General features: G+C 50.3%; 12 protein-coding genes across 12 annotated transcripts; 5 read left to right on the top strand and 7 right to left on the bottom strand.

Annotated features, from left to right (window-relative positions):
* Window positions 1–880: 880 nt before the first annotated feature.
* Window positions 881–3615, top strand: ASPVEDRAFT_49766 (acetyltransferase SAS4-like domain-containing protein; the record flags this gene model as incomplete). Its single annotated transcript, XM_040814215.1, has 4 exons — window positions 881–1522; window positions 1727–1757; window positions 1922–2605; window positions 2684–3615. 4 exons carry the CDS (start codon window positions 881–883, stop codon window positions 3613–3615), a joined length of 2289 nt encoding a protein of 762 aa, XP_040663605.1.
* Window positions 3616–4068: 453 nt separating this feature from the next.
* ASPVEDRAFT_124601 (neutral amino acid permease) lies at window positions 4069–5745 on the bottom strand (the record flags this gene model as incomplete). The annotated part of the gene is made up of 6 exons (XM_040806196.1): window positions 4069–4494; window positions 4553–4767; window positions 4822–4965; window positions 5014–5345; window positions 5405–5491; window positions 5558–5745. 6 exons carry the CDS (start codon window positions 5743–5745, stop codon window positions 4069–4071), a joined length of 1392 nt encoding a protein of 463 aa, XP_040663606.1.
* Window positions 5746–7118: 1373 nt separating this feature from the next.
* ASPVEDRAFT_49768 (putative MFS transporter) lies at window positions 7119–8906 on the top strand (the record flags this gene model as incomplete). Its single annotated transcript, XM_040814216.1, has 6 exons — window positions 7119–7125; window positions 7381–7551; window positions 7609–8223; window positions 8316–8531; window positions 8587–8670; window positions 8734–8906. 6 exons carry the CDS (start codon window positions 7119–7121, stop codon window positions 8904–8906), a joined length of 1266 nt encoding a protein of 421 aa, XP_040663607.1.
* A 446-nt stretch (window positions 8907–9352) lies between these two features.
* On the bottom strand, window positions 9353–10004 carry ASPVEDRAFT_24769 (DUF3807 domain-containing protein; the record flags this gene model as incomplete). Its single annotated transcript, XM_040809694.1, has 2 exons — window positions 9353–9919; window positions 9972–10004. 2 exons carry the CDS (start codon window positions 10002–10004, stop codon window positions 9353–9355), a joined length of 600 nt encoding a protein of 199 aa, XP_040663608.1.
* Window positions 10005–10204: 200 nt separating this feature from the next.
* Window positions 10205–11720, bottom strand: ASPVEDRAFT_37294 (HVSL domain-containing protein). Its single transcript, XM_040811436.1, has 3 exons — window positions 11208–11720; window positions 10930–11155; window positions 10205–10872 (listed from the first exon to the last, which is right to left on the bottom strand). The coding sequence occupies exons 1-3, from the start codon at window positions 11461–11463 to the stop codon at window positions 10476–10478; spliced, it is 879 nt and encodes a 292-aa protein (XP_040663609.1). The 5' UTR covers window positions 11464–11720; the 3' UTR covers window positions 10205–10475.
* A 1796-nt stretch (window positions 11721–13516) lies between these two features.
* Window positions 13517–14932, top strand: ASPVEDRAFT_433235 (uncharacterized protein). The gene is made up of 3 exons (XM_040812791.1): window positions 13517–13700; window positions 13752–14425; window positions 14484–14932. The coding sequence occupies exons 2-3, from the start codon at window positions 13838–13840 to the stop codon at window positions 14589–14591; spliced, it is 696 nt and encodes a 231-aa protein (XP_040663610.1). The 5' UTR covers window positions 13517–13700; window positions 13752–13837; the 3' UTR covers window positions 14592–14932.
* ASPVEDRAFT_24772 (uncharacterized protein) lies at window positions 14887–15549 on the bottom strand (the record flags this gene model as incomplete). Its single annotated transcript, XM_040809695.1, has 3 exons — window positions 14887–14999; window positions 15192–15255; window positions 15283–15549. 3 exons carry the CDS (start codon window positions 15547–15549, stop codon window positions 14887–14889), a joined length of 444 nt encoding a protein of 147 aa, XP_040663611.1.
* A 576-nt stretch (window positions 15550–16125) lies between these two features.
* On the top strand, window positions 16126–18089 carry ASPVEDRAFT_49770 (ER oxidoreductin; the record flags this gene model as incomplete). Its single annotated transcript, XM_040814217.1, has 3 exons — window positions 16126–16221; window positions 16288–17885; window positions 17960–18089. 3 exons carry the CDS (start codon window positions 16126–16128, stop codon window positions 18087–18089), a joined length of 1824 nt encoding a protein of 607 aa, XP_040663612.1.
* A 500-nt stretch (window positions 18090–18589) lies between these two features.
* Window positions 18590–20074, top strand: pex13 (peroxin PEX13; the record flags this gene model as incomplete). Its single annotated transcript, XM_040806091.1, has 3 exons — window positions 18590–18645; window positions 18692–19257; window positions 19320–20074. The coding sequence occupies 3 exons, from the start codon at window positions 18590–18592 to the stop codon at window positions 20072–20074; spliced, it is 1377 nt and encodes a 458-aa protein (XP_040663613.1).
* Window positions 20075–22151: 2077 nt separating this feature from the next.
* On the bottom strand, window positions 22152–23101 carry ASPVEDRAFT_79533 (uncharacterized protein; the record flags this gene model as incomplete). The annotated part of the gene is made up of 2 exons (XM_040816706.1): window positions 22152–22798; window positions 22852–23101. The coding sequence occupies 2 exons, from the start codon at window positions 23099–23101 to the stop codon at window positions 22152–22154; spliced, it is 897 nt and encodes a 298-aa protein (XP_040663614.1).
* Window positions 23102–25062: 1961 nt separating this feature from the next.
* Window positions 25063–25826, bottom strand: ASPVEDRAFT_432880 (uncharacterized protein). The gene has a single exon (XM_040812783.1). It carries the CDS (start codon window positions 25565–25567, stop codon window positions 25157–25159), a length of 411 nt encoding a protein of 136 aa, XP_040663615.1. The 5' UTR covers window positions 25568–25826; the 3' UTR covers window positions 25063–25156.
* ASPVEDRAFT_433366 (Clr5 domain-containing protein) lies at window positions 25826–27311 on the bottom strand. Its single transcript, XM_040812797.1, has 4 exons — window positions 27011–27311; window positions 26543–26787; window positions 26402–26491; window positions 25826–26323 (listed from the first exon to the last, which is right to left on the bottom strand). The coding sequence occupies exons 1-4, from the start codon at window positions 27217–27219 to the stop codon at window positions 26085–26087; spliced, it is 783 nt and encodes a 260-aa protein (XP_040663616.1). The 5' UTR covers window positions 27220–27311; the 3' UTR covers window positions 25826–26084.
* Between the last annotated feature and the right edge of the window lie 475 nt (window positions 27312–27786).

Genomic DNA, 27786 nt, shown 5'->3' on the forward strand with positions numbered 1-27786 from the left:
TGCATGTCATTTGAGAGAGACTACAATATCGCACTAGAGCTTTTAGTCGGCCACTAGGAGTACCGCGTCGCAGCGGCCCATACGATGCATTGTTTGCGGTATACTGGAAGGGTCCTGTGCGTGCATACGGTAGAACCTAATGGTTTTGAATTCCCGCAAAGAGCATCATTCGAGACCACATTTCCCATATCGTGTGAGATTTTACCGTCCCCTGACTGAGTACCTCAATGTCGGTGACAGAGCGCCATTTACCCATTATGAAATCCGCATATGCTGGGCAGATGGGTAAACACTCGACAGATGCGAGTGTACATCCCCATTGAAGCTTTCGTCCATTGAACTTTGCGAACCCGAGGTAAATATGTTGTCAGTCAAGGTAAGATTCCGTCTAGGGCTGTTTCGGCAGGACTTATCTAGCCTAGTCATCCGCCATAATACCTACAAACTTTAAATACACATTACCCATTTTGCTCTTCTGGATAAAAAAAAAAAAGGTTGTCTACAAATAATACCAAAGTTTATCTGAAGTCTCCGATAAGTTGAGCGGAAAATAACCTGGCGCGCCCCAAATAGGCCCGATGCCAACTTATTTATTAGGGCTAGATACTCGCGCTATTGTACTAGGGAAAACTTCAAGCAGAATGCGTTTGGCTAAAATGCATGAAAATGGTCTGAGATGTCCTGGCTCGAGCGAATACGAATGTCCAAGAAAGGCAAACGCCAAGTTCGTATTTAGATCGTGACGGAACTGAACTCTCCTACAAGTCGATGACATCTTCTCGAAACTCTCACGACATTTCTTCAACCCCTCCCAACAACATTTTTGAAAAACATACAAGGAGCTATTTCCGGGATATCGAGATTATACAAGGCCTCTACAATGCAGAAAACCATCATCATCACAGCGGCAGCCCTCAGTGGCATCTCGATAGCTGTATCTCTCTACCTCTCACGCCAGAAACAATACCTCGCATCGAGCGTTCGCCATTACTCAACTCGCGGCCAGCTCTCTCCCTCAACACCACACAACATTTCATCTCTCCCTGCTGAGGTTTTCAACACAAAGTGCTATGCTGTCTACGACTACGCATCCATCGCAATACCGCGCCGTGCACTGCCAGATCTTGAACTACGCCAACTGCTCACCATTCTCCTCCGCCGAAACATGGCCTTCTTCACATACTTACCACAAGCTCGTCTACTTAAACTCATGGCGTCGGATCCAGAAGCCCAGCAGAGCTTCGATCCAGCGCATATAGAGACTCTTGAATTTGGAGAAGGCGATCTTGTCTGTAATGCATATCGAGTTAAGCTACGCACGGACGAAAAGGTGGAGTTTGAGTTCCAGCTGGGCATCCAGGGACGATTGGCGATGAGTGTCGAGGTCGAGGAGGGAGTGGCGGTATTCCATAACGAGACGCTCATGATTAGAGAGAAGGACTCGAAGACGAAGCTTCCGTTAGAGAACGGACTGGCGAATTGGTTGCACGAATTGACGGCGTGGTGGATGCTGGAGTCGGGGGTGGATTATCTCAAGGGGTTGAAGGGAAAGATCTATACCGCGTAGTGTGACTGTCAACTATACAGCTAACAATGGGGGTCTTAATGGGTAACACATTCTCAATCAATCAGCTAATAATACTACAACAAAAAGGCATCAATAGTCGCGCATGAATAGGACCAAGTATCGCGATTGTGCTGACTGAAACAACGGGACGGCTTCGAGTTGACCGAATCCGGTCATTCTCGCTCTCCTCGTAATCCTCCCTTCCAACGCGTCAATTCTCGCACCCTCATAAGGATAACGATGGGTCAGGGTCGCGACTGTGATAAATCCCATCCTTTCTCCGCTCTTTTACATTTCCAATGACCCCCACTGCCGTCATGCCGGTGCGATCGAGGTCCTCTCTCCGCGCGTTAGACTCGAACGACACGGGTGAGAATTCCCTCCAACCGCCTCCCTCAAAGCGACCTCGCCTGAACGCTGTCCCATCGCGTCGTCGCAAGAGTTCCCCAGACCTGTTAGACACCACGATCGAAAGCACTCCATCCTCCGCCTCGACAAAGCTCCGCCGACCGCGACCGCTCTTCGCCCTTTCCTCCGCCCACACCACTTCCTCTCCGCCACCTGCTGGCAACACTCCGCGCGCCAGAAACCTCCGTCTTCACCACCATGATACCCCAATCTCTACCTCAACGGCGCTATACATGAATGGTGGTTTCGAGCCCGAATCCCCCGATCCCCTCGATACAATCTCTCCTGCGACGGCTCCCGCTACCCTCAAACCCGCCCAAGAACCGTCTAATACTACTACGCCCACCTCCGCCGCCTACCGCCAGCGCCGTGTTACGCAACCGTCAAAATCGGCATCGGGACAAGTTATAACAGAGCCTTCAAACCCAAAAAATACCCGTGCCCCTCGAGGATCAACGATCCTTCCCTCAGGCGACTTAATTCCTCAATCGTTAGCAGTGCCTGCCGCAACGGCTCCGGAGAAGCGGCGGAGCCTTCGCTCCCACGATGGGAGCTCGAGGGCGAAAAGTGAATTGGCGCTGTACTTTCCGAATTATGATCAAGTGATAAGCCTAGAGCCTCCGAAGACAGGTGTGTACATCTTCCACCGCGCAACATGCTCTAGCAAGGATATCCGGTTTTGGGACTGACTCATCGATGCGATTGTAGAATTGCTTTCGGGAAATACAGTGATTAAGCTGATTGACGACCTTACCGAGCCTCCCATTCCTCCTTCTACCTTTTCGAATTCCGACGGCGACACACCATTCGGAAACCCTTTGGTTAATCTACATAAATGCGAAGTTATCGACCTTCCTGATCCTCCCACGCCATCAAATAATGACCCTGGGGCTGAAGCTGGAGAGAATTATGGGGAAGACCCCCTCAACGAACAATTCTTCTTCAAAGTCCACCGTCGACATGAACGACAGGAGAAGCAGCTCCGAAACATCGAGCGGGACCGCGCGCAGCACGAGAAACAGAACCTAGACCGTCTTCTGGATGAACTGAAGAGCCAAGATTGGTTGCGTGTCATGGGGATTACTGGCCGAAGCCTATCAGATCAAGACAAAAAACTATACGAGCCAAAGCGGGACTATTTCATCAAAGAAATCTCCGCGCTGCTTCAAAAGTTCAAGATCTGGAAAGAAGAAGAAAAGCGACGTAAGCTTGACAAAGATAAGAATTCGTCTCTTCACCCCGACGCTGCCGAACCTTCCCACGTAAAAGAAAATGAGAAAGAAGAGGAGGAAGGCGCCAGCGAACCGCCACCAGACGATGTCGATGCTCTAGCAGCTCGGCAACTTCTCCAAGAAGCTCGATCCGCAACAGCTGGGAAACGGCCGAAAGTGAAGCCGGAGCCCGAACTGCCACCTGCTCCAGAACCACCAAAACCGTTCACATCCTTCTTCGCGAAACCTCATCTTCGAGAGCAAGCCATGTCGGGGCATCGCAAGGGCCGCAGCCGCCTCGCATTTGGGCAGCCGATACCTGACGTCGAGGAGAAAGAATTCGAGCTTCCAGGTGATATATTAACACCAGAAGCGATCAAGTCATGCCAACGAAAGAGAAGACGGATGAAGCGGGCGAGTTTAAACTGAATTCCCCGTTTCTCTATTCTATTATATTATGAACCTTATCTTCAGACTGGGACAAGTTTAAGTTTACTCACTTGTTTCGAATGACCGAAGACTGTACTTTTGAACCGGTGGTTATCCGCCCACTTTGTATATAAAATACCCTTACTTTATACTTCTACTTATACCAGTTTACTACTTCCATCCCGATTTTGGTATCACACTCCAATTTGAGATCGTAAGCATCAAGCTCCATTAAAAGTAAGTAAAGGCTATGTATGCAATGCAGTAGAAGAAGTATTTATACACGATGCAGTCAATGCAATGCCTTGGCTCATACAGCAAAGCAAAACGGACGGGAAAAAAAAAAATATTCCACAACGCCATGAACAGCCAGCTGAAAGGCTCAAAACAGGTAGTAAGTATATACATGTACGGACTCAAGCAACAGCAAAATCCCTAGCAAATGCAAGGATTCTAGGCATTATTCGCACAAGAGAAACTGGCAGAACTGGGATGATCGTGCAACGCTTTCCCAGAAACCCAGAGACCCATTCCGCAAAGCACGGCACCAACGACGAAAGCAAGGAGATTCAGGAATGTAAGGCAGACCTTCTTCCAGTTGGAGAACCACACACCCTTGTTCATGTAGAGCCAGAAAATGCCGGACAGACCGTAGGTGAACCAGCTTGCGAAGAGGGCTGTGATGAGACTGAGCAGGTTGCTGAAGACAGGGATCGCCTCGGCGATGATCCAAGCTATAACCCAGAGGACGCCAGCGATGGCGACCCAGGTGCCGACGGCAACGAAATCGCGCTTGTGCATGCGGTCGGTACCACTGAAGATACGCAGGTAGATGTATTTTGCGGCAACATGGCCGTAAATTACACCAGCGATAAGGATCTGAGGGTTGAGTTAGTTATGTGGATGGCTTTGTATATGAAAAATGGTTGGAACATACAGTTGGAAGAGCAATTCCGTAGGCAACTTTGCCGACAATTGGACCTGCGGAGCCTAGGGCTGGTGAACTGACATCAGCACCGCCGAAACGGTAGATCACCACAGCTGCAATGAGGTAGAGAGAGATGTCGATTCCCTGAAGTAGACACAGGCCCTTGGGGAAGTCGCGAGGGTCTTTCAGTTCAGCAGCAAGTCCGAAGAAGGCAGCGTGTCCACCTGTTAGGGTTAGCATGCGTCTCAATAGTCCAAAAGAAATGGAATACAACGTACAGAAGGCAAAAACAATGTTCGTCACCGCAGTGAAACCGTGGTAGAGATCGGTATCAACAACAGCCACAATATTGTCTGCTCCCGGCTTGGTAATACCGATTCCAATCATGCAAATCATGACGGCCGAGAAAATACTAATGAATGCTGTTTTCTAGTTAGCCTTGCGCATAATGGTGGTGATGATACACATACAAACAAGCGAAAGCCAGGACATTTTTTCAAGAGTCCGAGGCAGACAAAGAATGAACGAAACGATCATTCCCACAACTCCAAAGACAATTGAGCACGTGCCGTGCTCTGTGAGGGTGTTCATGGCAACAGTGAAAGTGAGCAGATGGCTCGCCATAACGAAGACGAAGAACAACATCTGCGCAACTCCCAGAATCTCACGGCCCCATTTACCGGCCAAAACCTCACCCGCATCTGCCATGTTCATAACCTGGGGGTATCTGTTTTTGAACTGTCCGATAACGTAGCCCGTATATGTCGCGAAGATACCCAGCGCAACAAGGATGATGACGGCACTATATTACATTAGTTAGCAACCCATCCACTGGTAATAATGGACGTTTTTAAGACGTACGGAACGAATCCCAAGCCTGCCACTGCAGCCGGCAGCGAGAGAACACCGAGGGACACCGTTTCGGCCACCATGAGCAAACCGCATTGCCTGTAAAAGAAAAAAGAGTTAAATTAGTTCTGCGGCGGTATTTAATTGGAGCAATTGGTTGCGTACCACCACTTCAAGGTTTTGTATTTGACTTCCGCGAACTCTTCTTCACCAAAGGCGTCTTGCGCATACGGAGGGGTGATGCCCTTCTTTTCGTCATTGCCAAACGAGGCCTCGTCGGCAGCGAGGTTTTTCTCTGGGCCCGACGCGTCCTGGCCGTAGGGAGCCGGAAAGTCCGACGTGTTTTGAGTCATTTGAGATCGATGTGAGAGGCGACTGATGAAAAAGGATCGACACGGCGTAGTGAGAGAACGACCCAACAAAAGTAAGAGAGCGGGCAGCGAGGGAAAGAAGGCGAGTCGGCCGTCGACCTGGGTATACGGGGAGATGGAGAAGAGAAGGTGACAGGTGGGAGAAGGAGAGGAATAGTCGGCAGCCACCGATGAAGCTTAAGCGTTGAAAGTTCAGGACGGCATATAGTCCCCGGTCAAGAGCCTGCCCTGACTGGACCAGGACACCGAATGAAACCTCGTCTCCGCCACTGGGACGAGATCGCGGCCATCAGGTGGTCCGGGTGGGCCGCTGCCACGAATGGCGAACCGCGACGTAACAGAAATTTCAAGAAACTGGGGAAATTTTCTTCAACGCCTCCGATGCCGGGGAACGACAGCAACTCACCGGCCGTTCATTATTAATTTGGGAGGCGGAAGTATCAAGTCTTCCAGCAGGCATCGTGAGGCTCCTGTGGTATAGGGCTGTGTATAGAGCTCGAGAACTACAGACTGCGATCGGCAGTCAGAGCGAAGCTGCATTATTGGTCAGGCTGATCAAGCTCGGGAATTAAAATTGTGGCTTGCATCCTGGTCACTCGAGAATTGGGCGATTCTTCCTTCCCCGGAGCAAGGAGGCAACTCCGAGGCCGGCACGGGACGGCTTCTGGAAGGCTTCTGTTCGAACCCGCCCCAGATTTGTATGGAGTTGTGAACATAAAAATTCTCGGTTATGAACATTACTGTTTCGGGCATAACTCAGGTTATTTTAAGGTTCTTAAAGCTATCGGGGTGGATAGCAGGCGTATAGTACGTACTTTCAATTATAGCTTTCGGTTGAGGCGGCTTTCAGATTACCGCAGACTCATTTACACAACTCATCTCCAAGATAAGCTGGATTTATCGCTGGAAGGACGGAAAAAGCCGGATGCAAGGCCAAATCAAGGACATCCCATGTCCTCGTGTTCCCAGCTGCCACCTCAAGCCATATAGCAACACTTACGAGTGTCTACTAAGCCCATCGTCCATCGTCGTAGAAACTCCCAAACAGAAAACCGGAGCGAGACGGAGCTGACCATTTCAGACAAGGAGCGCATGCATGATCAATGCAGTCACAGAGGGGTCGCTGCGGGGTTCCAGGATGTTGGAGCTGAACAATGCAGCTTACCCCCCCCCCCCCCCCCCCCCCCCCCCCCCCCACGACTCGAAGCGCAATGTGACGCCGTAACGCTCTGCGGTCCGAGAGTCTGAGTCTGTGACCCGGTCTCCCGACAACCCTGTGAAACCACAACAAAACGTTTACGAGGCGATCACACGGTTGGTCCGTGAATTTTCCGTAACTATAGGCCTGGGCCCCAATGGAGGGCAGCCTTTCATCGCGGTTTGGATGCCATCTCTCGCCAACGGCAGATCATCGGCGCTCCGCCGTTCATTCTTGGCTTACATGAGACAGGGTTACCCCTCCGACCGTTGCGTTGGAGCTCAACGGCTCAATCAATGCAGCTCTCGAATTGATAAGAGCTGTCGCTGTCCTGGGTGCGAGTGTCTGAATTCTGCTCACACCTACCGCTGAGAGTTGTTTAATTGCACAATCCGTTTCGAGCATGACTCAATCATCAGAGTACGAGTACGATGATCCCCCTCCATACTTGGAGAGTGCTACAACACCGGACGACGACGACGACGAAGATTCGGATTCCGCGCCATCCAAGGTGACTCACAGAGATGCGCGGGAAGTATACAGCAAGATCATCAGCACGAACTTCTCGATTCTGTGCGCCGGATTCAACGGTATGAACTTCATGCATCATTCATGCTTGTCCAACTGATCTGACTGAAACCCCCCAGATGCCGCACTCGGGCCTCTAATTCCCTACATCCAGCCCTGGTTTCACATCGGCCTCCTCGAGATATCATACATCTACCTTGTCAACTTCGCCGGTGGCTTCACCGCATCCTTTGCCAACATCCACATCTGCTCGCATCTAGGAACGGGCGGCACGCTCGTCCTCGGCGTCGCATTCCAATGCACCGGCTACGCACTTATGTTCTGGGCTCCCTCGTTCCCTTTCTTCCTGGTCGCATTCGTATTCACGGGTTTCGGTCTGGGGCTCGCCGATGCCCAGGCGAATAGCTTCACCGTCACTGTCCGCAACTCGCACCGCTGGCTAGGTGTGCTCCATGCTGTCTATGGGCTGGGCACCATCTTAGCTCCGCTTATTGCGAATCCCATTGCTGCGCACACGCCGAGATGGCAGCTTTACTACCTCATTTCGCTTATTCTAGGTGTGATCAACATTCTATTCAACGTTTGGACCTTCCGCCATGGCTTGTTTAGGCCGAATGATCCTGGTGCGAAGGGGACGCCGGGCCGAGAACTGCGGGAGACACTTTCGCATCGGTCGCTTTGGTTTCTTACTATGTTTTTCTTCCTTTATTCTGGAGCTGAGATTACCCTTGGCGGTAGGATAGACCTTGCCCTCTCTACCCCTGCATGACGCCTATTCTGAAGTAACTGCTAATGACCGTTGCAGGATGGATCGTTCAGTTCCTAGTTGCGGTGCGGCATGGAGAACCCGAGAAGGTTGGTTACGTTGCATCCATCTTCTGGTGTGGCTTTACGTTAGGTCGAATTGCCCTGGCAGACGTGACACACCGATTTGGTGAGAGACGCATGGTTTTCATATACATAAAGCTGGCAGTTATATTCCAGCTTATGTTCTGGCTTATTCCGAGCATCCTGATCAATGCCATCTCGGTTTGTTTGCTAGGTATGTAGCCGGCAGTACAACAACTGGATAGATATCTGACCTTGATTTCACGCAGGATTTTTCATCGGCCCTTTCTACCCGGTGGGACTTTATGTCATCACCCAAGTTATTCCACGAGAATTGCATCTCGGGGCGATCGGTATGTTATTCCTCGCAGTCAAATACCGCCGATCAGGTAATCGATAATCTAACACCCGCCCAGGTTTCACTGCCAGCTTCGGATCAGCAGGGTGTGCTGCATTCCCGTTCTTGACCGGTGCGATAGCTTCTCGCGCTGGTGTCGAGGTCCTCCAGCCGATAATGATAGGCTTGCTGGTCGGCATGACTATCTTCTGGGCCCTGGTTCCGAAACAGGGCCGGATACAACTGACTTAACAGGATAACAATAGGCACCTGGAAAATGTTATCGGCCGGTCTTGCCATCATCTGGGTCACGTTAACCAAATATCTTTTCCAACAGGTGCAGTCACGTACAAGTATATATGCTGTTAGCGTTCATGACGTCGTGCAGTTCAACGACTGAGTATAGATAGAACGAGGTCTGCTAGACTTCAATGGGATGGTTAGTACACGATCTCCACCACCTTTCGAGTAGAAGCTCAGTAGAAACAATTGGCTCAGAGAGAAGATTGAAGTCGTCAAAGCCTCACACATGTGCTACATGGTATGGCGTTCCGACTAAGGATGACTGATACGATGATTTCATCATATAATATTGAGATATCAAGGGGAAAAAAAGAAAAGAAAAAGAAAACTCACCGCGGCACCGACCATTAAATAGTCAAATTATGGCCGAAGTCCGGATCTTTCAAAGCCCGCATTCAGTCGTCGTACGAGATGATTCTCCGCCCGGCGAACGGAGGAGCAGCCGTCCGTCCATGACTAGACCGGGCAGCAACACTAGCCTCATCCTCATTATAATCCAAATACACATCCGCGGGGACAGTCGACTGCTTTTTCGCAACCGGCTGACTAGACCCAGGCTCATCCACAGCGCGTTTCTTGCCGGCTACAGCCTTAGCGTCAAGCTCAGCCTGGTCGCCATCAGAGACGGACTCAATACTCTTTTCTGAAATTCCTTGAGCATCTTGATCATCAGGCCCCGTCTGAGCCTTGTCTCCAAACTTCCGCTCATACTCCTCATTCTCGGCCTTTATCTGCCTCTCCCGCAGAAGCGCGTGGATCTCACTGTGTCGAAAAATGCGGATTTGTTCGTCCGTGAGCGTGCGTTTTACCCCGTCGGGGTAGTAGCCCAAGTCATCTTCGGCACTGGTATCGTGGCTTTTCTGGTAGGCAGTATTAGAACCAGTCTGGTTCACGGCGGGGTGAACTGGCGGAGGCTTGATAGTATCCGGGAAATGCTTCGCTTGGAAAGCCTGGAGGTCTTCCTAGTGCTGAGTTAGCTAAAGGGGCGTGGAAAGATATTAGCAGGCAACTCACAAAAGCTACGGGGGGAACATGCATTTGAGACATTTTTCCTCGTGAAGAAGCCCAAGTTGCAGGTCAACGCTGGCGAACGAATAGCCTCGTCCGACGCGTTGGTGGAGGGGAAGAGAAACGGAACAGGTCGAAGCGCGTCGTTGCTCATGATTTATATGTAATATTACGGTATTAATACACTACTGATTACCGAACCATAGAACAGACTGAGATAATGGTTAACAGAATACTATGTCCATTAAGATAATGATACTAAGTGTGTGAGCTACAATCTAGTTGTGAACTCATAGTATATATAAAATTATCCTACAGTAACTTGGTGTTTCGTGTGCTGAGGGAAGCAAAGAGCAAAAGTTTGCAGGCCTCTACATGCCCAGCTGCCCGCATCAAGTCCATTGCAGTTCAGGTGCTCGTTCTCGTTTCTGAAACACAAATGAGGCAGATATATAATGTTTTGTTGGATATTTACCCCATATAACATTTCTCGCCTGTGAAGCACTCTCATTAAAGTGGTATACTTGAGACATTGTTGCCTATCTTAGCCTTCACGCAATCAAAATTGATATTAAGAGCAATGAGCTCCTGAAAGTCTATGTTCTTCATGCGTTCCCTTTCATCGGTAGATGGCTCCGTCAGACTCCACGCAATGGAGATATGGAAACACCCAGTATAGTCGGCAGCTAAATTAGATTTGCTGTCTTGTTGCGCTCCGCTATATTTTGAAAGATCTGACGCAGGTTCGTAAAGTGGCGGTTGGCCAAAAAGCGCAAGTGTACGATTTGAGATATGTAAGAGATGGTTCAGGTAGTCCTTATCAGGTCGTTTTGCTCGCAGCACGTAAAACCATCGTGTCTTCTCGAAATTGGAAACCCAGTCCAGACTGTCGACCTGGACATTGAAACTGTTCGGGAAAGTCAGTGCAAGTTATATAGCATATGAGAAGCAACAGATTACTGACGGCGATAAACCAGACTTCTCAAACGCAGATTCGAACATCTCCATAAATGGCCGTCTCTGTTCGGTTCGAAGAACAACCGGCCGCGAAAGGCTGATATGCAGGGGAAGTTGTGCTCCCAGGTCACTATGCAAGAAGCTATGGATCTCTGCCCGCTCTCCTTGAAGCATACCTCCAGCTTGTTTAATGATGTTGCTCAGGATCCTGAGCTCATCTTTCGACGGGTACCCTACAACTTCTGGTCAGTAGGCGGACATAACAAACTGGCATGGACGACGCACATTCAAGGTATATATGAGTTGGCCAGTTCCCCTCGACATGGGGAATTGCTCTCTTGCGACCACCATGAAGGCTCGGATCGTCCCTCACACTGACTCTCGTGCTAGAAGCATATAAGTCGTGGAAAGACGCAGGCAGTGGCGGAAGCGATGAAGCCGGTTTACGGGCTGATGTGTCCTCTCTTTGTTTATTTATTTTTCTGGGAGGACCTTCTTGCCCTGAGTCCGATTCGGAATCAGAATATTGCACCAGAGCCATGAATCATGCCAAGGCAGAACATCATGCCACCTGCAACTGGCAGTTCCGTTGGCTTTAGCTTGGGCCCAATCGACAGCCAAAATGGGTGTATACTGGTCACGTGGCTGTTTTGCTCATCGGAACCATTTCTTGCCTGTCATCAGTTAAAGAGTAATAAAATCAATCGAATTTTAGACAATAGCTTCAAAGTTGGTCCACGTCAATAAATAACAAGATTAATCGGGGGATTGAAAAAAAGTGGTCAAAAAACATACAACAGCTGGGATTCGCATGTGGTCACCCACCATACTACTAACCAGCCGGCGTGTGGCTTAAGTACGGCTGAGCGGACGGGAAGCCCTGTTTTCCACACCCTGTGGTCGTATGTACCAGAACAACTTAATGAATGGGTTGTATTGGAGTATCCTAATGCCATTGCATATGTTGTGTCAAATCCCAGTCAGGTTGCTCTATAGGATAGACTTATTATGCCTTGGTGTCATTGATACAAGGCATGTGCGCGAGCGAAGCCCCACAAGTCGCGTTCCAGATGGAGGCCAGAAAGTTACCTTAGTACCAGGTACGGGAGTACACATGGCAGAGGCGTGTTCACAGATTTGGTGTATCTCAAGCCGATATGCTCAAAGCAAGTTTTGAATTTTGGGCTCGCCGACCCTCCTATACTTCTTGAATCCCGTCCCAATATTCTTTGTTATGGAGAACTAACAGCGGTCATCATGGTATAATGTCACTGCTGGGTTGAACACAATGAAGCTCGCCCAGGTTGTATCCACGCTGCTCGCTATACCAACCCCTGCGTTATGACTGAGTCCTTTACTAATATAGAAACTTGTCAAGGCTCGACATCGCGTGTTCGCATGCCTGCAGGGTACCCCCGTGGTATTTCCATTTTATTTTATTTGTTTTTGAATGAATGACCATGTCGAGCATTTGGGATCATTTCAGATGTCACCTATGAGTGGATTTGAATATTCTGGGGTTGGGGTGGAAAGACTATATGACCTCAGTAATATCCCCATTCCACTAGACTCCAACCTCAACAGTACTGGGTAAGTTACTAGGTAACCCCCCTGTACCTGATTTACAAATAGGAGATTTTCCTTGCTAATGGCCCCTTTGCGCCTGCGAGACGAACTGACTCCGAGGGTATACTTCCCGACACCTTTAGACCTGGCGACCATAGCTTCATCGAGTATTACGAGGGCTCGATTGAGGACAGTTGGTTGATTCGGCCTCATCTACGACAAAGAATGAGATCATGTACCTCGAAGGCTTGCAAATGTGCTGTGGTAGTCTAGAATAATGTCGTCGTCATTCAGGGCCAGACTAAGTCCCTGGGTTGGTGGAGCGAGAACCGAGCTTAACCCGATTGGGAAGCGTGTAAGGCTGGCCGGGCCCGGGGGAGTTCAGGCCAGATCGAGGCCGTCGTTGCAGACTATCCAAAGGTTAATCTTAAAATTAAAGCGAAGTTCGGTTTCCAAAACCCTGTCGCCTTGATGAAGGGCGGACTTTATCTGTGCGAGCTGCTTGGCAAGATGAAGGCCGCGCAGAATTTCCCAAAAGAAAAGCTACCCCTCGCCCCCCAAAATAAATGTTGCCTTTGTACAGCATTCCATCAGCTGCGTGGCGCTCAGGCGCAGTGGGCGAGTCAGCTGACGGAATTGCGACTCGAAAGAGGCCTTCTCTGCCGACAATACTCGGGTGGAAAGACTGGCACTGGCCAAGAGGTGTAAATGATTTGTAGTGATGCAGTTCTCGGCCCCGATTCGAGTCGAAGGCCATCGAAGGACCAGAAGGAGGGGGAAATCATCTCCATCTATTCATCATCGTCAGGGCCCAATGCAACCGAAGGAGTCTAGCGCTCCCGTGAGATCCGCGATCTATGCCTGAACGGGATAGGAACTACGCCCGAATAGGGAAAGTTGGGTCCTTATCGATAAACACCTTGGCCAGAGCGGAGCCCATCGTGCGTCAGCCTGGAGTCTCTCACGTCACTCACACAGCCCAGAGGCGATGACCGTGAGAGAGCACTGTGAGAAGTATGTCGTTGGTCTCTATTTTGGGCCTGCCCCGGTTATTTATCATCGTAATGGCTCCCCGCGACTCTAAATTCCTCCTTTTCACTCTCCAACTTCCAACCGACCTGTCAGGCTGCCATCACAAGTGACACATCTGGTCTATATACTTCCTTACATCAATAACCACGGAGGCCCCACCATCCCGTTCTTAAACGGTACGTAAGGCATCGCTAGTCTCTCCCATTATCACCTCCCACTTACTCCTTACAGACTTCCTCTGTGCCCCGAGACTCCAAAGAGATCGACTGTTTTACTATATTATTCGGCTCCCCCCTTCTCAACTTGAAAGAGGAAAGATGTATCGGCATTCAATGGATCACTATCAATCGTATCCCATGTACCCTGGGGCTCGCAGCCCCAGAATGAGCATGGATTCCAACTCGTCGTTGGGCAGTAACAATCCCTACCAACGATTTCTTTCACCATCCCCCACCCGGTCCTCTATGAGCTATAGACGCTCATCTCCAATCCCACCTCCGGATTACGATGACATTATGTATGAGGCTCCTCATCACCGCCGTGGAAGGCGTCGCTCTGGGCGCAAACTTCGCCACTCCCAAATCGTCAGCCCCGATATCATCGACCGCTTAGACTCCGCAGCCTTGTTCTCTTATCACCACGAGGGGCCATACGATGCTGTCTATCCTGAGCGCAACAGGAATACGCAGGAAAGCCCTATTGAGGCCCTTCGAGAGTCTAACGCAGAGGCCCTCAGAGCAACTCCATACCACAAAATCGCCGACTCCCTCAACAGCCAGCGCCCTCTTGACGGGGTTGCTTACTTCCCTCCCGGGCATACCGATCAAGAAGGCCAGACTTATGATTACGAGGAAGGTTACAATATGATGAGTGACGCTGGAAACTTTTCCCGCCTTCCACCATTCGTAAGACTCCTAGATTAACCCTTGTTTGATATCAGAGCGCAGACTAACGGACCCCTAGAAATTCACGGATGAAGATTTCAGAAACGATCCTTTTTACAACACTCCTGCAAAGCCCTTTGCTCCGATACGGAACGTTTTTCGACGGAAGCACAGGGTCTCCGTCTAAAGGCTGACTCTTTTTCTGTCAGTCTGCGCGGTTTTTCTTTTCTATCTTCTCGAGTCACCTAGTGGCTCCAATACCCAGTTTGCAAGGAGTTGAAGGAGTTTATTTAGACTATTATATATATTGAGTTTAATATTTACATTCTTGTAACCTTTGGTACGCGTATACTGTAACTTTGTGGCCTGGAGTACGAACGGAGCATATCTCCCAATGCATTCTTTTGCCACGAGCGAATGAAGACCTTGAACTGAGCAGAATGCTCCGAAGTGCTTTTTCAATTATCGATTTGACTGCATATTTATTGCCAATCGATGCTGGCGATTGAGGGGTTAACCCTTTTTAACTTTTTACGCAGCGAGGGATGCACATTGTAGTCTGTCCAGGTACCCAAAAATTCCGAATCTAGGGAGTCTAGTCACTACGTATGTTAGGAGCAGCACCCTGGCCAAGAAGCTCAGGAATGTGTACGTCGTCAGACTGTGCCCCGTGCATCGCCCAGAGTCCCAGACTCCTATCTATTCTGAGAAACGTTGATTATTGAATTTATCTGGGGTTGTCAAATCTCGTGCGGTCTACTGGTGCTTTGCATATAACGCGTCACACCCGTGTGGATCTTCCACTGCCATGCTGACCGCATGATGTAAGGCGGACGATCGTAACGGGCATCCTGTTGAGTTGACCCAAATCAACTCACCCAAGTACTAGTTGAGTCCTGGCTGGGCGTCCCGTTTGGGTCTTTGGAGGACCTGGTGGCCTGACCGGCCTCTTCCGACATTTCCAATGGAATACGGATACTAAGAACCGGCGTAGTGCCAACGTATTTAATCCAGTCAAAAGGGTAAGCCGGAGGGTCCTGCGGATAAGCGGTCCGCAGCAGGATCGAGGTAAAAAGGACAAGTGTCTGAATTGACTGATGAAGGGCGAAACCAGGGAAAGTTAGGGAATGTTCTTGTACGGCCATTAGTGAAGGGGCCATTTTTCACGTTGATTAATAATGGCGTCGGATATGGCGGAGAGACGCCGACTGTCTGAGAGCGACGGATGGGACTGTTGCTGCTTCGGATAGAGTGCTAATTTGCTATTTTGCGTCAATAGCGAGTGGTCCGTGGTCTCTAACGAGTGGGAGATGAACTGATCAATAAGTCGCCAAGAAATCGTCCGTCTCTCAATAAGAAAAGCGATCGGATGATCCTTCGGTCTCCCCATACAAGACTCCGCCACCAAGGACAGCTTGTCCACTTTCGAGCTGCCACTTCTTCATACTTTCGCCGCTGACTTTTTTCTCTTCCCTTTCAAACCATCGCAACTGCCAATGCAACTTGCTTTTTGATATTAGATACTCAACGAACCCTCTGGACCCCTGTGGCCACGTTCTGAGCTACTGCCATTCTTTTTTTTTCACGTGAAGCCACAGCCACAACTATCAGGGTCCCTCGCTCGTTTCAATACTTGGTGCCTCGATTGGAGATAGTACAAGATAGTACTCTCCCCCCATCATACCGAGATCGTCCCCGTGCGCTTTATCACAGCCGACAAAATGCGCGCAGCGGCGAAAATATTCTACCTGGCTGTATTCGGCTTCATGAGCCTGGCCGGTGCTGATCAGCACTACCACAGCTATGACACTTGCGCGGTAAGCTACACCCTCTCTCTCCACCAAAGTGAAACCCGCAAGGTCTAATAATCTTGTTTCCCCCAGATCGACCCCAAATCCATGGTTTCGGACGCCTGCGTTTCCTACCACACAGTCGATTCCATCAACGACCAAGTTTACAGCCTCCTCCAGTCCATTACGCAAGAAACAGACTTCTTCTCATACTACCGTCTCAACCTCTTCAACAAAGTATGTCCGTTCTGGTCAGATTCCGAGAGCATGTGCGGTAATATCGCATGCGCGGTGAATACTATAGACTCGGAAGAGGATATTCCGTTGACGTGGCGCGCGGAGGAGCTGAGTAAACTTGAGGGCCCCAAGGCCGGTCATCCGGGCCGTAAGCAACAACATGAGAGGCCACGGGATCGGCCGCTGCAGGGAATGCTGGGAGAGAACGTTGGGGAAAGTTGCGTGGTCGAGTACGATGATGAGTGCGATGAGCGGGACTACTGTGTTCCTGAGGACGAGGGGGCTAGTGGAAAGGGTGACTATGTCAGCTTGGCGGACAACCCGGAGCGATTCACGGGGTACGCTGGAGCTGGTGCGCATCAAGTCTGGGACGCCATCTACCGTGAGAACTGTTTTGTGAAGCCGACTCCGGAACTTGAACAGTCCTCCTTCTCTCCGATGGGTGGGTTTGGTGGTGGACTTCAGGCTGGCGGGCTTCAGGCTGTGCAGGATTTCCGAAACGTGCTCGAGAAGGAATTGAAACGGCCTGAATTGTTGCCGCTGGATAATGAGTGTGTTGAGAAGCGGGTCTTCCACCGTCTCATTAGCGGAATGCATGCGTCTATCTCAACACATCTATGCTGGGATTACCTCAACCAGACAACTGGACAGTGGCATCCCAACCTTCAATGTTTCGAGGAACGGATCCACAATCACCCAGAGCGCATCTCGAACCTTTACTTCAACTATGCCTTGGTATCTCGTGCGGTGTCTAAGCTACGGAAGCATCTTGAGGGCTACACGTACTGTCTCGGCGACCCGGTACAGGACCGAGAGACCAAAGAGAAGATGTCGCTCCTAACATCTACTCTTGCGGAACGTCCCCAGATCTTCGACGAGAACGTCATGTTCCAAGACCCCAACGCTCTAGACCTCAAGGAAGATTTCCGGAACCGATTCCGAAATGTGAGCCGACTGATGGACTGTGTCGGATGCGACAAATGTCGACTTTGGGGTAAGCTCCAGGTCAACGGCTACGGCACCGCACTGAAGGTTCTTTTTGAGTACGACGAGACGAAGAATGGCGAAAACCCTCCTCTGCGCCGAACTGAACTGGTAGCTCTGATCAACACTCTGGGCCGCATTTCCCACAGTATTGCTGCAGTTCGAAGCTTCCACCGCGCCATGGATGTTACGGATGGTCAAGTCTTCGCTATCGCTGCAGGCTCGGGAGCACTGAAGGGTCACAAGGGTCAGACAGTTCGGCGTCTAGTCAAAGACGGTGGCTCAACTTTCTACTACGAAGGAGGCACCGATGATGATTATCAGTACATCGTCAAAGATCGCCCTTGGGAGCGCACCCGCGTAAGGCGCAAGGACGAAACGATCATGGAGAGCGTCAAGGCTGAGTTCGGCGTGGTACGGGATACTGCTCTCTTCATTCTCAAGAGCTGGTACAATATCCCCTGGACATTGTAAGTGTTCCCCCAAAGTCGAGGACGTCGGTAAAGTGTGCTTTTTTTTTTTTTTTCCTAACTGTATTCTATAGCTGGGAACTTGGAGTTCTCGAGGTTAACCGCCTCTGGGCCTACTGGCTGGGTCTTCCGGTACCACCACGAACTTGGAGAATCCAACTCCCAAAGCAACGACGTGTGGTTGAAACGCACGAGGAATTGTAATAAATGATAAGTTAATAATAGTGGCACTGGGATTGTATTATTCGGATCTGGCGTTGGGTTGGAGTTGTGCGGGCTATTGCATTACACGAACTGTATATAACATGATAGAGATGTTCCATATCTATGACCATGCGCACTAGCATGATGACATTATTTTACTTCAAGCTTTTGCCACCTATAAGTTAGAATAGGAGAGTATATTGCAGAGAGTACGGGGTTCGCCGTCGGCAACCGTGGAGGCCCTCGGAGCCTCGGCACTTCCGGCCACATGCGTTTTGCCATCGACCAACCACAAACTGCTCCACTGCCTGGTCGGCTTTGTCACGTTCCCTCGTCGCCTTCATCTGTCCGATTCCTCTCTCCACGCTTTCATCCCCAGACCCAGGTTTTAAAATCGATCTCGCGATCTCAGGAGGCTCTGAATCTGAAAAGCCCTTGGGGTTGGTCTCGTCCTTTCTGGATCCAACTGATGCGGCACTGAGTTTTCGCTCGTGTTTCCCATGGCGTCTGTCTCGCCACCCAAGCCGTGGGAGAGAGCCGGCGCTGCTGCCGGTAAGTGAATGAAGAATGGCCCTCCCTCCCCTTGATTTGTTTTTTAAAAGAGGAACCCCTTCTCATGAGCCTCAACTAGGCGCTGTTTCGTCGTCGCCCGCAACGACATCTTCTGCCATGACCCCAGCGACAACTTCGGCTGCGACCCCGACCGCAGCCACCTCCACAACAAGCGCAACCACCGCCGCCGCCCCCTCTTTACCTTCCCGACCTAGCACACTCAGCACCGTGGCGAACCAAAACGCCTCAAATTACTCCCCATACGGAGGCTCTCGATTTGGAGCTTCTCCGTACGGAGGAATCGGCGGTTACAGCAGCTACTCATCCCCATACTCTCGTTTCGGCGGCATGGGGTCGATGGGTTCGATGTACGGTGGCTATGGTGGCTATGGAGGTATGGGTGGTATGGGAGGCATGTATGGTGGCATGGGCGGTATGGGAGGGATGTACGGCGGCGGCATGCCCGGTGATCCCAATGATCCCAACAGTTTGACGAATTCTTTCGGCCAAAGTACCCAGGCTACCTTCCAGATGATCGAGAGTATTGTCGGGGCCTTTGGTGGATTCGCACAGATGCTTGAAAGCACATATATGGCGACACATAGCTCGTTTTTCGGTGAGTTTGATGATGTCCTTTCCCGATCGCTAGAATTGGATTCGGAAACTAATTGTCTATAGCCATGGTTTCGGTCGCTGAGCAGTTCGGAAACCTGCGCAACACTCTCGGCTCCGCCCTGGGAATTTTCACAATAATAAGATGGTTTAGAACGTTGATTGCGAAAATCACCGGTCGCCCGCCACCTGCAGATGCCACCGCTCTCACACCGGCAGCCTTTGCTGCATTCATGGGTGGCCGTTCATCACTTCCAGATGGCTCACCAGCACCACCTAAGCCATCAAGGAAGCCATTCCTAATGTTCCTGGTTGCTCTTTTCGGTCTTCCGTATCTGATGGGCAAGTTGATCAAGTCTCTTGCACGTTCGCAAGAGGAACAGCGCCAGAAGATGATGGTTGGCCCCAACGGCGAGCCTACGCAGGCGGCTCTAGACCCGGCGAAGCTCGACTTCTGCCGAGTGCTTTATGACTACACTCCCGAGTCACAAGAGAGCAATGGAATCGATCTAGCAGTGAACAAGGGCGACATTGTCGCCGTGCTCAGCAAGTCCGACCCGATGGGCAACGCATCGGAATGGTGGCGCTGCCGCGCCCGAGACGGTCGTGTCGGCTATCTCCCGGGCCCGTATCTGGAGACGATCCAGCGCAAGCCGCAGCAGCAAGCAATCACGTCTGGCAGTGAGGCTGGCAGCCGTAGCAACACAATGCAGGCGCGTGTCACCGCGGAGACACCTGCCCCGGAACAGAAGCCCGAGCTGAAGAGCAAGATGGGCGACATCCCGTCGGAGAGTTTCCAAAAGAGCGCTTTCTACTCATAAACGGTTGTCCTCTCCTCTCTCCTCTTTTTCAAATTTCTCATCCAGCTTTACCCGGATTTATTACGAACATGGCCCACGAATTGACTGGGTAAATATGTCGCTTCTAATCGGACTTTCGGAACTCGTTTTCTTTATTCTTTGTTTCAGCGGCGTGTACACAACATTTCTTATTTTTCGTCTTTTTATCTTATCAGTGACTATATGATATCCAATGCTAGACATCGCTTGTATCCAAAATCATATTGGGGATTTCAAGTCTACTCCTTCCAAGTATTCTTTTAGGTAGACGTCCATCTCTCTGGCTATGACGTGCGCAGAAATATAATGCACTGAATAAAAATGGAGTCTAGATCTCTTACCGATATTCCCCTTTCCTCCCCGAGATAGTCCTGCCGGGACGGGACTCGGATGCCTACTCCATAATCTCCTCCATAGCTACGTATGAGGAGCGGGGAGTACTTCGGCTCGTGTCCCGAGTCCCGACTCACGTCTATGACTCGCAATAATGCAAGTCAACTGTCAGCAACCCCTCGGATGTTGCGAAGTCCGATGCTTACACTGGCACTGGCAGTCGCAACTCACCCCATCCATAGTTCCATACTCCAGTTGGTACGTAGTTCGTTACCCACTGATTGACGCGACAAGCCTGAAGCTGCCGCGCAGAGAGCACGGGTGACGGCCCGGGGGTGGCTGGATTTGCCCTAAGTTTTGGGCCATGCAATGTAGTTATCCGCAAACCGGTATGCATAAGCAGTTAGTTGATCACCCGGGGCGGGAGTGATGATTGACAGTCTCCATCCATACTTGGGCTTATTCGTGTAGTTTAAACTGTATGTACACACGCATAGTCGACAAACAACCGGTTGCTGTCTCCTTTCTTTCCTGAGAGTGACTCTATATCACCTATACTGGTCCTCTTGAAACGTAAAGTGTTTGTAGAACCTCGGCTCGGCTCGGAAAAGTTGCCGGTCTGCCCATGTCGGTTGGGGTGCCCGCGTTCGTACACCGCGTATAAATTACCCAACCCACGTCCCAGGGGCTGACTAATATATTCCTAGTTCCCGCATTGAGCTCCCTCGAGGAGATAAACAAGACACCTGACTGGTCACTAGACCTGTATAGTTAGCGACTCACAAGCCACACCCGTGTCTCGTCGAGGGAAAACGAACGACAGACAAACATCAAGTTTATCAGCATTTTAAATCCGGCCTTGAGAAACTGAAAAGCCGATCATCCATCCTGTTGGCCCCTGATTGGTCGTCTCGTGAGGGTGATTATCTTTGAGGCCGTTCCTTTGACTTTGCTTAGGTTGAGCTAGTTGTTCGTAGTGCAGGATTGCGTTGATAACTTGCCTCAGTTGTCGTGGGGGCCGAAATATGGAGTCCTTTCTGGCTCTGGCACTCGCAGAGTCTCGCACTTTGCTCCTCAGACTTCCAAGGTTGTTTCAAAATGCGATTTCGAGTTCGAGACAGTTTGGGGGGGGTGGGGGGACGAAAATCTCCAGGAATGAGGGATCCTCATTGGTCTCAGTTTCCTTAGTTTAATGTTTAGTTTGAAGCACCTGCGGGTGAGAAGGAATAAGTGGCCGCCTTCTCTCCTACCTCGTGGTGGCGAGTCCGGTGGTCCGTGAGAATTTGGGCGGGATGGCATGGGGGAAGTGTTGGGTATGCTGGAGATTTCCTCTTGCTTGGGTGAAGCTCGAGGTTGGGAGATGAAACCCTGTTCAATTTTTTACATGTTTAGGTGCTAAGTGTAGAGAGAATTAGTATGCTATGTATGAAGTGCTATATATATGGAATGCAAGTTGCTCGGATATCAAGGTAACACCAGGGTAAAAGAACAGAAACGAAACTAGGCGTCTCCGTATAAGGAGTAAATAGAAGCAATATGGGGGAAAAAAAATGGCATATAGATCGTGCACATGTCGTATAAAGCGGTTCCGTTCAGTCCGGAGGATTGGGTTCAGCCTCGAGGTTTGGATAATGAGGGCGTAACCGCATTGTCATCCATCACTCCCGGTGCATATTTTTGAGTTGGTTTGCTTTGGCTTGGTTGACTGGCTGACTAGTAGACTCAACTAACGACGTGTGCTCGCATCCATTTCAACGGGCGGGCGCTGCGCATCTCTGCCGGCGTCCATTTCTCGAGCATTCTCATCTCCAGGCAACTCGGTCAAAGCAACAGATCTAGCTGTAACAGATGATTCCAGAGGTGCAGTCTTGGTCTTTGGCGGAGCAAAATACCCATCTCCTGGAGACGGATATTGGTTGATATTGCTGTACCCACCAACAGTCTCAGGGCCCGCAGCTTTGCTGGCCTTTAGAGCTCTCATACGTCTCCAGAGAAGGAAGGCGAGCGCGATGATAATAAGACCGCCAGCGCCAACACCGACGCCGACTCCGGCTTTCGCACCTGTTGAGAGAGTGCTACTGCCGCCATCATCTTGGTCAGCGTCCGTAGAGTTCGTTTCTGTAGCCGCGGGCGCACTGGGAGTTGAAGTTTTTGACGTTGGGTCGGGCGTTGGTGAAGGTGTTGCAGAGGATGATGAGGCAGAAGGTCTAGGGTCGATGTTGAATTTAGCAGAGGAGATTTCCTGGTCGTTGCTACCCCAGGAGGCATCAGCGGGAAGGAAGCGGAATGTCCATTCTGTTGAGGCTTCGATGTCGCTGTCATCAAGGTTGATAGCCCATTCGTAGCTTGTTGTCGTGTTGACATCCACGCCAGCTTCGAGGATATTAGATTTGGCTCACTCCATTAGACGAATAGAAAAGACATACCCTCAAGCTTGCGAGTATAACTTGTCCCCGTGAGCCATAGGTCTACATTTGAGACATCGCAGTCTGCACAGAAGTAGGCAAACTGGGTGACGAGATCCGGATCCCAACTGGCTTTGATTGTGGTTCCTGCTGTGTAGGTGGTGGTGTAATCCGGGTATTGTGGTGATTCCCACAGATCCTGTACTGTTCCTTCGGCCTCCACTAGGGGCAGGAAGACCAAAGGAATGATCTGGAGGAAATTCCAATGCATCTTTCCCGTCTAGTGGTGAAGTTCCAAGTGAAGTCAACAGTCAACACAAGGAGGGACTTGCAGGACTCCAGGAGGCTGCAGATCGGATTATGAGTGAGACTGAGTAAGGAATCGTGACTGCGAGCCCAATTTCCTGCAGCAGCAGGTTAACGCCTGTGGCTAGCCCCAAGACTTTTCGACAGACAAATTGAGAGCAATAACCCTGGCAGCTGGGTCGCTAAAACCACTAGATCATGGACTAAGCCATATTGCAGGATTTTAGGACCAAGCTACGGACCACTGAGCGCTGCTTCACTTTACCCAAAACAGAGGCCTTTCAAGTCCATCATTCAGCTCTTGCAAGTCAACTGGGTCTTTTCGAGGCTCTGGCCTCATTTCGAATCAGCGCGGCTGTTGTTTGGTGCAAAGTGGATTTAGTGGAGTGTGATTGAAGAGTTGACAGGAATGCGCAGTGGAACGGGGATGGGGAATCCTTCTGAGTTGGGCCGTTCGCCCCCTAATAATAGACCCTGAGATAACGGCTCGAGGCCCAGCTGCAATCATGTTGAAACACCGCCTTGTTGGTCTTCAATCCCGCCTGGCAGTGAGCTGGATCAGTCCATGTCGATAATTAACTTGCATCGTTCGTCCTGAAGCGCGATTGTAACTAACGCCAAATCTTCGGCCTGTGCTGTTGTTTTCTTCGCGGAGACCCAGGAGTCAATGCCATTATTCAGCACAACTCCATTGTGTGTCGATATTATGATTGTTGTTCCTCTCCCGAGTCTCTCGTCATCTCGTGCCACCGACTTCTCAGCCACCCACTGTATAATCAAGAGGTGTGGCTGCTTGCGCCATCATCCTGCGTCTCATCTCACAGCCCCTGCCAGGCTGAGACTCTTGGATGAGATGAGTCGCACTGCAGGATGAGTAGTTAGTTAACTGAGTTCAGGCAGTGCAGTCTTTGTCATCATCAGTTTTCACATTCATGTTCACATTCACAACAGCAGCCGCTGAAGGCGCAACCAAGTAAACCCGTAGTCGCACATGGGCGCAGGTCAGTTATACACCTCTTGAACTAATAATGCTGCCTGGGGAAGAAGGGAAACACAAGGTCGCATCTTCTGGAGTACTTTTGAGGGGTATGGGGAAGTCCCGAGGTTGTTCGCCGGCTCGATTGCTGTTGTACGACCTCTTCGGAAATAGTAACAGCTGGGGGCAAGAACAGCAGAAATTGAAGCTCGACCAAGATTCACCGGTGTACAACCGACTGCTACGAACACCGAGGTGGCACTCGAATAGAGCGCGAGAAACATTGTTTTGGCGATCGGGAATTCCCGAGCGGGGATCTAAGACATTATTGAGTTCAACCTCAATCTCTTCAAGTTTCCAGGCCTTTTTGTCGGTGGAAAGTTACGCTATCCTGACAAGGTTTGGCCGGCTTCTTTTTCCGATCTCCCCGTCCCTGAACTCAATTCCGTCCATGGGGCGCGATTGACTGGTCTACTGGGTTCCGCCTCTCCTCCTCGCACTTCGAATGGGGGAAGGTAGGTCGAGGTTCCCCGCATGCTTGCTGTTGGGATGTCTTGGTGTTGTGTGCGCCCTGCATCGCCAGTAAAAGTGTCACGAATATTCGTTGCATGCAGCTGTCCGACCAGACGGAAAGGAGGCGCAGGATGTCGCAACTCGCATTGGATTCCAGGATCGTTAACTCCGGTTTTCTTGTGTTCGCTGCAGCTCCATCTTTGTAACACAGGCCAAGTCTTCGCGCTGAAGTGTGTTTACTGTTCGGTGGCTAGTGTTTTTTGTTACTATTGTGGTTGTTCCTTGGATTCTTAGTGCTGCTTCTGGAACCCATTGGCGACGACAGCTTGTGTTTGTATGCATCCTCGGACTGGACCTCAGGGTTGATTGAACATTGGGTTGATCAACCCGTTTGTTGGTCTATGCCTCAACCTTACTTGAGGACAGATCCGATCTGATAGGCTGCCCTGTTGCCTGATTTGGTGTTGCGGTCGGAGACTCGAAAGTATATTGCCACACAGAGCCAACAATACGATGATAGTCAAGGGGTTGTCACCTATCATTCAGAAACCAGGCCATGGTGGGTCTTGGCTGACCGGTTTTTTGCCCATTGGAAATCGCAACAAGGTTGTGGCTTTCAGATCTGGTCGTGGCTGTCAGATCTTGGACGTCAATCTCTTGTAGCTTGCATCGTGGGATGTCGCCAGTCCGGGTTGTGATGGGCTGTAATCCGCACCAGGATTGGGTCGCCGTCCAGTGGAAGCTTGTGTAAAAGCAATTCGGTGTGTTGCAGCGGGTCAATCCTTTCAATCCTTCCTCCCAGCCATCAAGGGGCGACAATCTTCGGTGGAGGTCGATCAAAAGACCTAGACCCTTGGCCGATTGGAGACCGCCAAATCGGTGCCCAACACTGCCCAGATATAAACTTCGAGCGCATGATGGTGGAAGGTGGTTTACCGCCATGCGATCTGGTTCGGATAACAGCTCTTGGGTCGGGGGGGGGGTGGCTTTGGCTTTTGTGTGGATGGCGGAGGGATGGATATACTATAGTTAAGACCATTAGATAAAAGGGTATCATCCAAATGAAGTAGTACACCGTAGAGAGGTAAATAAATTAACCTCATCTTCGTTTCATCTCATCATCATTTTGTCCTTCTGCTTCCAGAACCTACAATCAACCAGTCTTCCAAATACATTCAAAAGCCCATACATGCTCTATAATCAACATATTCTGGAAAGGGTAACAAGGGCAAGAAGATCAGGTAGAAGTCATGGGGTGTCAGGTACCGACCCTTCACGAATAGAAATGATAACATTACAGAGCAATAGCAGACCAATGGGTCGCAGTAGGACTTTGGCCTATAAACAAACATAAGGGAAGAAAAGAATAGTAGAGGATTTCCAATCTGGTTGTACCATCGAGGTAGACAATAATTCATATCTTCTTTGCAGTATTCTGGACTGTTCAACAGTCCCATAGTCAATGCTGCTGTTGCTGCTGGCCGGGTTCGTCAGCCGGATAGAGCCCGGCCGTCGAGTTATCGAGCCTTTCCCCGAGCTCCAGAAGCTTAGTCTGGAAGTTAGCAAGAGCTGTCCATGGATCGTCGGATATTGGGGACATCGTTTCGATGGGCCTGGGGGTATCGTTTGTTGAGGCGGTCGGACTAAGAGTAATTGGAAGGGATTTGGTTTCGTCAAGTTCGGAATCGGGAATAGAATCTAAATTATCAACTGAATGATTCTCCTGATTAATGACGACTCTTGCGTCACTGGGACGCTTGAGGGAATGAGTCTTACAGGGATTCACATGATTGTCTGGATGAGGAGACAGCGTCGTAGCTCGTTCGTCGGGCTCTGGAGTATAGTAACTCATATCCGAAGGAGTTGCTGTTCCATCGTTAACAGCCACACCAGGGGAAACAGGCCGTGAGGACATACATGGGTCGGGGCTGTCTCGTTGAGGTTCGACAGGACGGGGCTCGTTGTTATCCCAGTTCGTTCCGTATCTTCGTACGAAACGAGCAATGCGTTTGGTGTCGACTTTCTGGCCAGCCACTCGAAAGACAGTTTGCTTGCCCCTCGCAGCCCTCTTCTGCTGTTTGCGAATCATGATATTGACTTCCTTGGCTTTGATGTTCTTTCGAATGTTCCAGGCCGCTAGGCGGTCTTTATATTGTTTTTCTCTGTAGAAGTGTTAGGATAATTACAGCCTCAATTACCGGGAGAAGGGGACAGCGAGGGCAAGCGATGGTGAAACACAATAAGAAGAAGAGAAAAAACAAGCAATTACGAGTATAGTTTGGTATGGGGAAGCAAACATATGAAGTTGGGGGCAGTAAACCCGGGGAGGGGCAGCGAGGCAAACAAGAACACAACGACGACAACAAAAGAAACGGGAGAACAGACGATGCAACGAAGTTGTGATTACGCTCCATGATTCTCTTGACATCTTTTAGTTTCAGCTGATCATCGCGATAGAGTTGCTCGATGATGGGACGGAACTTGTTCCAGTCCTCCGATCTGCGCGGACGAAATAGAGAAGGGGCGGCGGGCGAGGAAGAGGAAGTAGGAGTAGGAGTAGAGAGACTGGACGAAGGGATGGAACCTTCCATCATGAGCGGCTCGCGGAGCGTAGACCGTCACTCATAGTCTGGATCAGACCTCACGAGGGAGAGACGGTGACGGCAGCAGCGAGTGTAGATGAGCCTTGACGTAGAGGCGTGGATGAAGGGCGAATGGGGAAGAAAGTGAACTAAAATAAGGAATAAGGTGGGGGGGAAACAGCAGCGACAGAAACTTATTATGTAGTCAGAGAGTGAGAGAGAGACAGCGTGGTTGAGGTGGTCAGAGCAGCAGAGCAGACGACGACGACGACGACGACGAAGAGCAGCCAGCAGCCAGCAGCAGTAGCAGTTGGCGATGATGTCGTCGGCAGCGACAGTGTTATTAATATTAATATTGTAGAGCGAGTACACTTCGAGAATAGCGAGCAGAACATCGAAGAATAACACCAGAGATCCTGCCGTCAATAATAGCACCCGAGTTATGCATGCCCTCGCTATTTTCTTTTTCCCTTTTTCAAATTTGCTTCTGCCTCTGCCTCTGCCTCTTCTTCTTCCACATTCTCTGCTGAAACATCCCACTGACAGCGGCCGACAGTTGGAATTCAACCGTCAAGCACC

The sequence above is a fragment of the Aspergillus versicolor genome (assembly GCF_001890125.1).
Source record: "Aspergillus versicolor CBS 583.65 unplaced genomic scaffold ASPVEscaffold_2, whole genome shotgun sequence".
Taxonomy (NCBI): Eukaryota; Fungi; Ascomycota; class Eurotiomycetes; order Eurotiales; family Aspergillaceae; genus Aspergillus; species Aspergillus versicolor.

What these genes read in the sequence shown, in the direction of transcription:
- ASPVEDRAFT_37294 (XM_040811436.1), bottom strand. Translation starts at nt 11,463, where the DNA reads ATGGCTCTGGTGCAATATTCTGATTCCGAATCGGACTCAGGGCAAGAA. An exon ending in AACTCATATATACCTTGAAT is followed by an intron (nt 11,156 to 11,207) that starts GTGCGTCGTCCA and finishes CAGAAGTTGTAG; the next exon opens with GGTACCCGTCGAAAGATGAG. An exon ending in GAGAAGTCTGGTTTATCGCC is followed by an intron (nt 10,873 to 10,929) that starts GTCAGTAATCTG and finishes TTTCCCGAACAG; the next exon opens with TTTCAATGTCCAGGTCGACA.
- ASPVEDRAFT_433235 (XM_040812791.1), top strand. Translation starts at nt 13,838, where the DNA reads ATGTATCGGCATTCAATGGATCACTATCAATCGTATCCCATGTACCCT. An exon ending in TTTCCCGCCTTCCACCATTC is followed by an intron (nt 14,426 to 14,483) that starts GTAAGACTCCTA and finishes ACGGACCCCTAG; the next exon opens with AAATTCACGGATGAAGATTT.
- ASPVEDRAFT_432880 (XM_040812783.1), bottom strand. Translation starts at nt 25,567, where the DNA reads ATGGCGGTAAACCACCTTCCACCATCATGCGCTCGAAGTTTATATCTG.
- ASPVEDRAFT_433366 (XM_040812797.1), bottom strand. Translation starts at nt 27,219, where the DNA reads ATGATGGAAGGTTCCATCCCTTCGTCCAGTCTCTCTACTCCTACTCCT. An exon ending in ACGAGACAGCCCCGACCCAT is followed by an intron (nt 26,492 to 26,542) that starts GTATGTCCTCAC and finishes ACGATGGAACAG; the next exon opens with CAACTCCTTCGGATATGAGT. An exon ending in AGACAATCATGTGAATCCCT is followed by an intron (nt 26,324 to 26,401) that starts GTAAGACTCATT and finishes TTGATAATTTAG; the next exon opens with ATTCTATTCCCGATTCCGAA.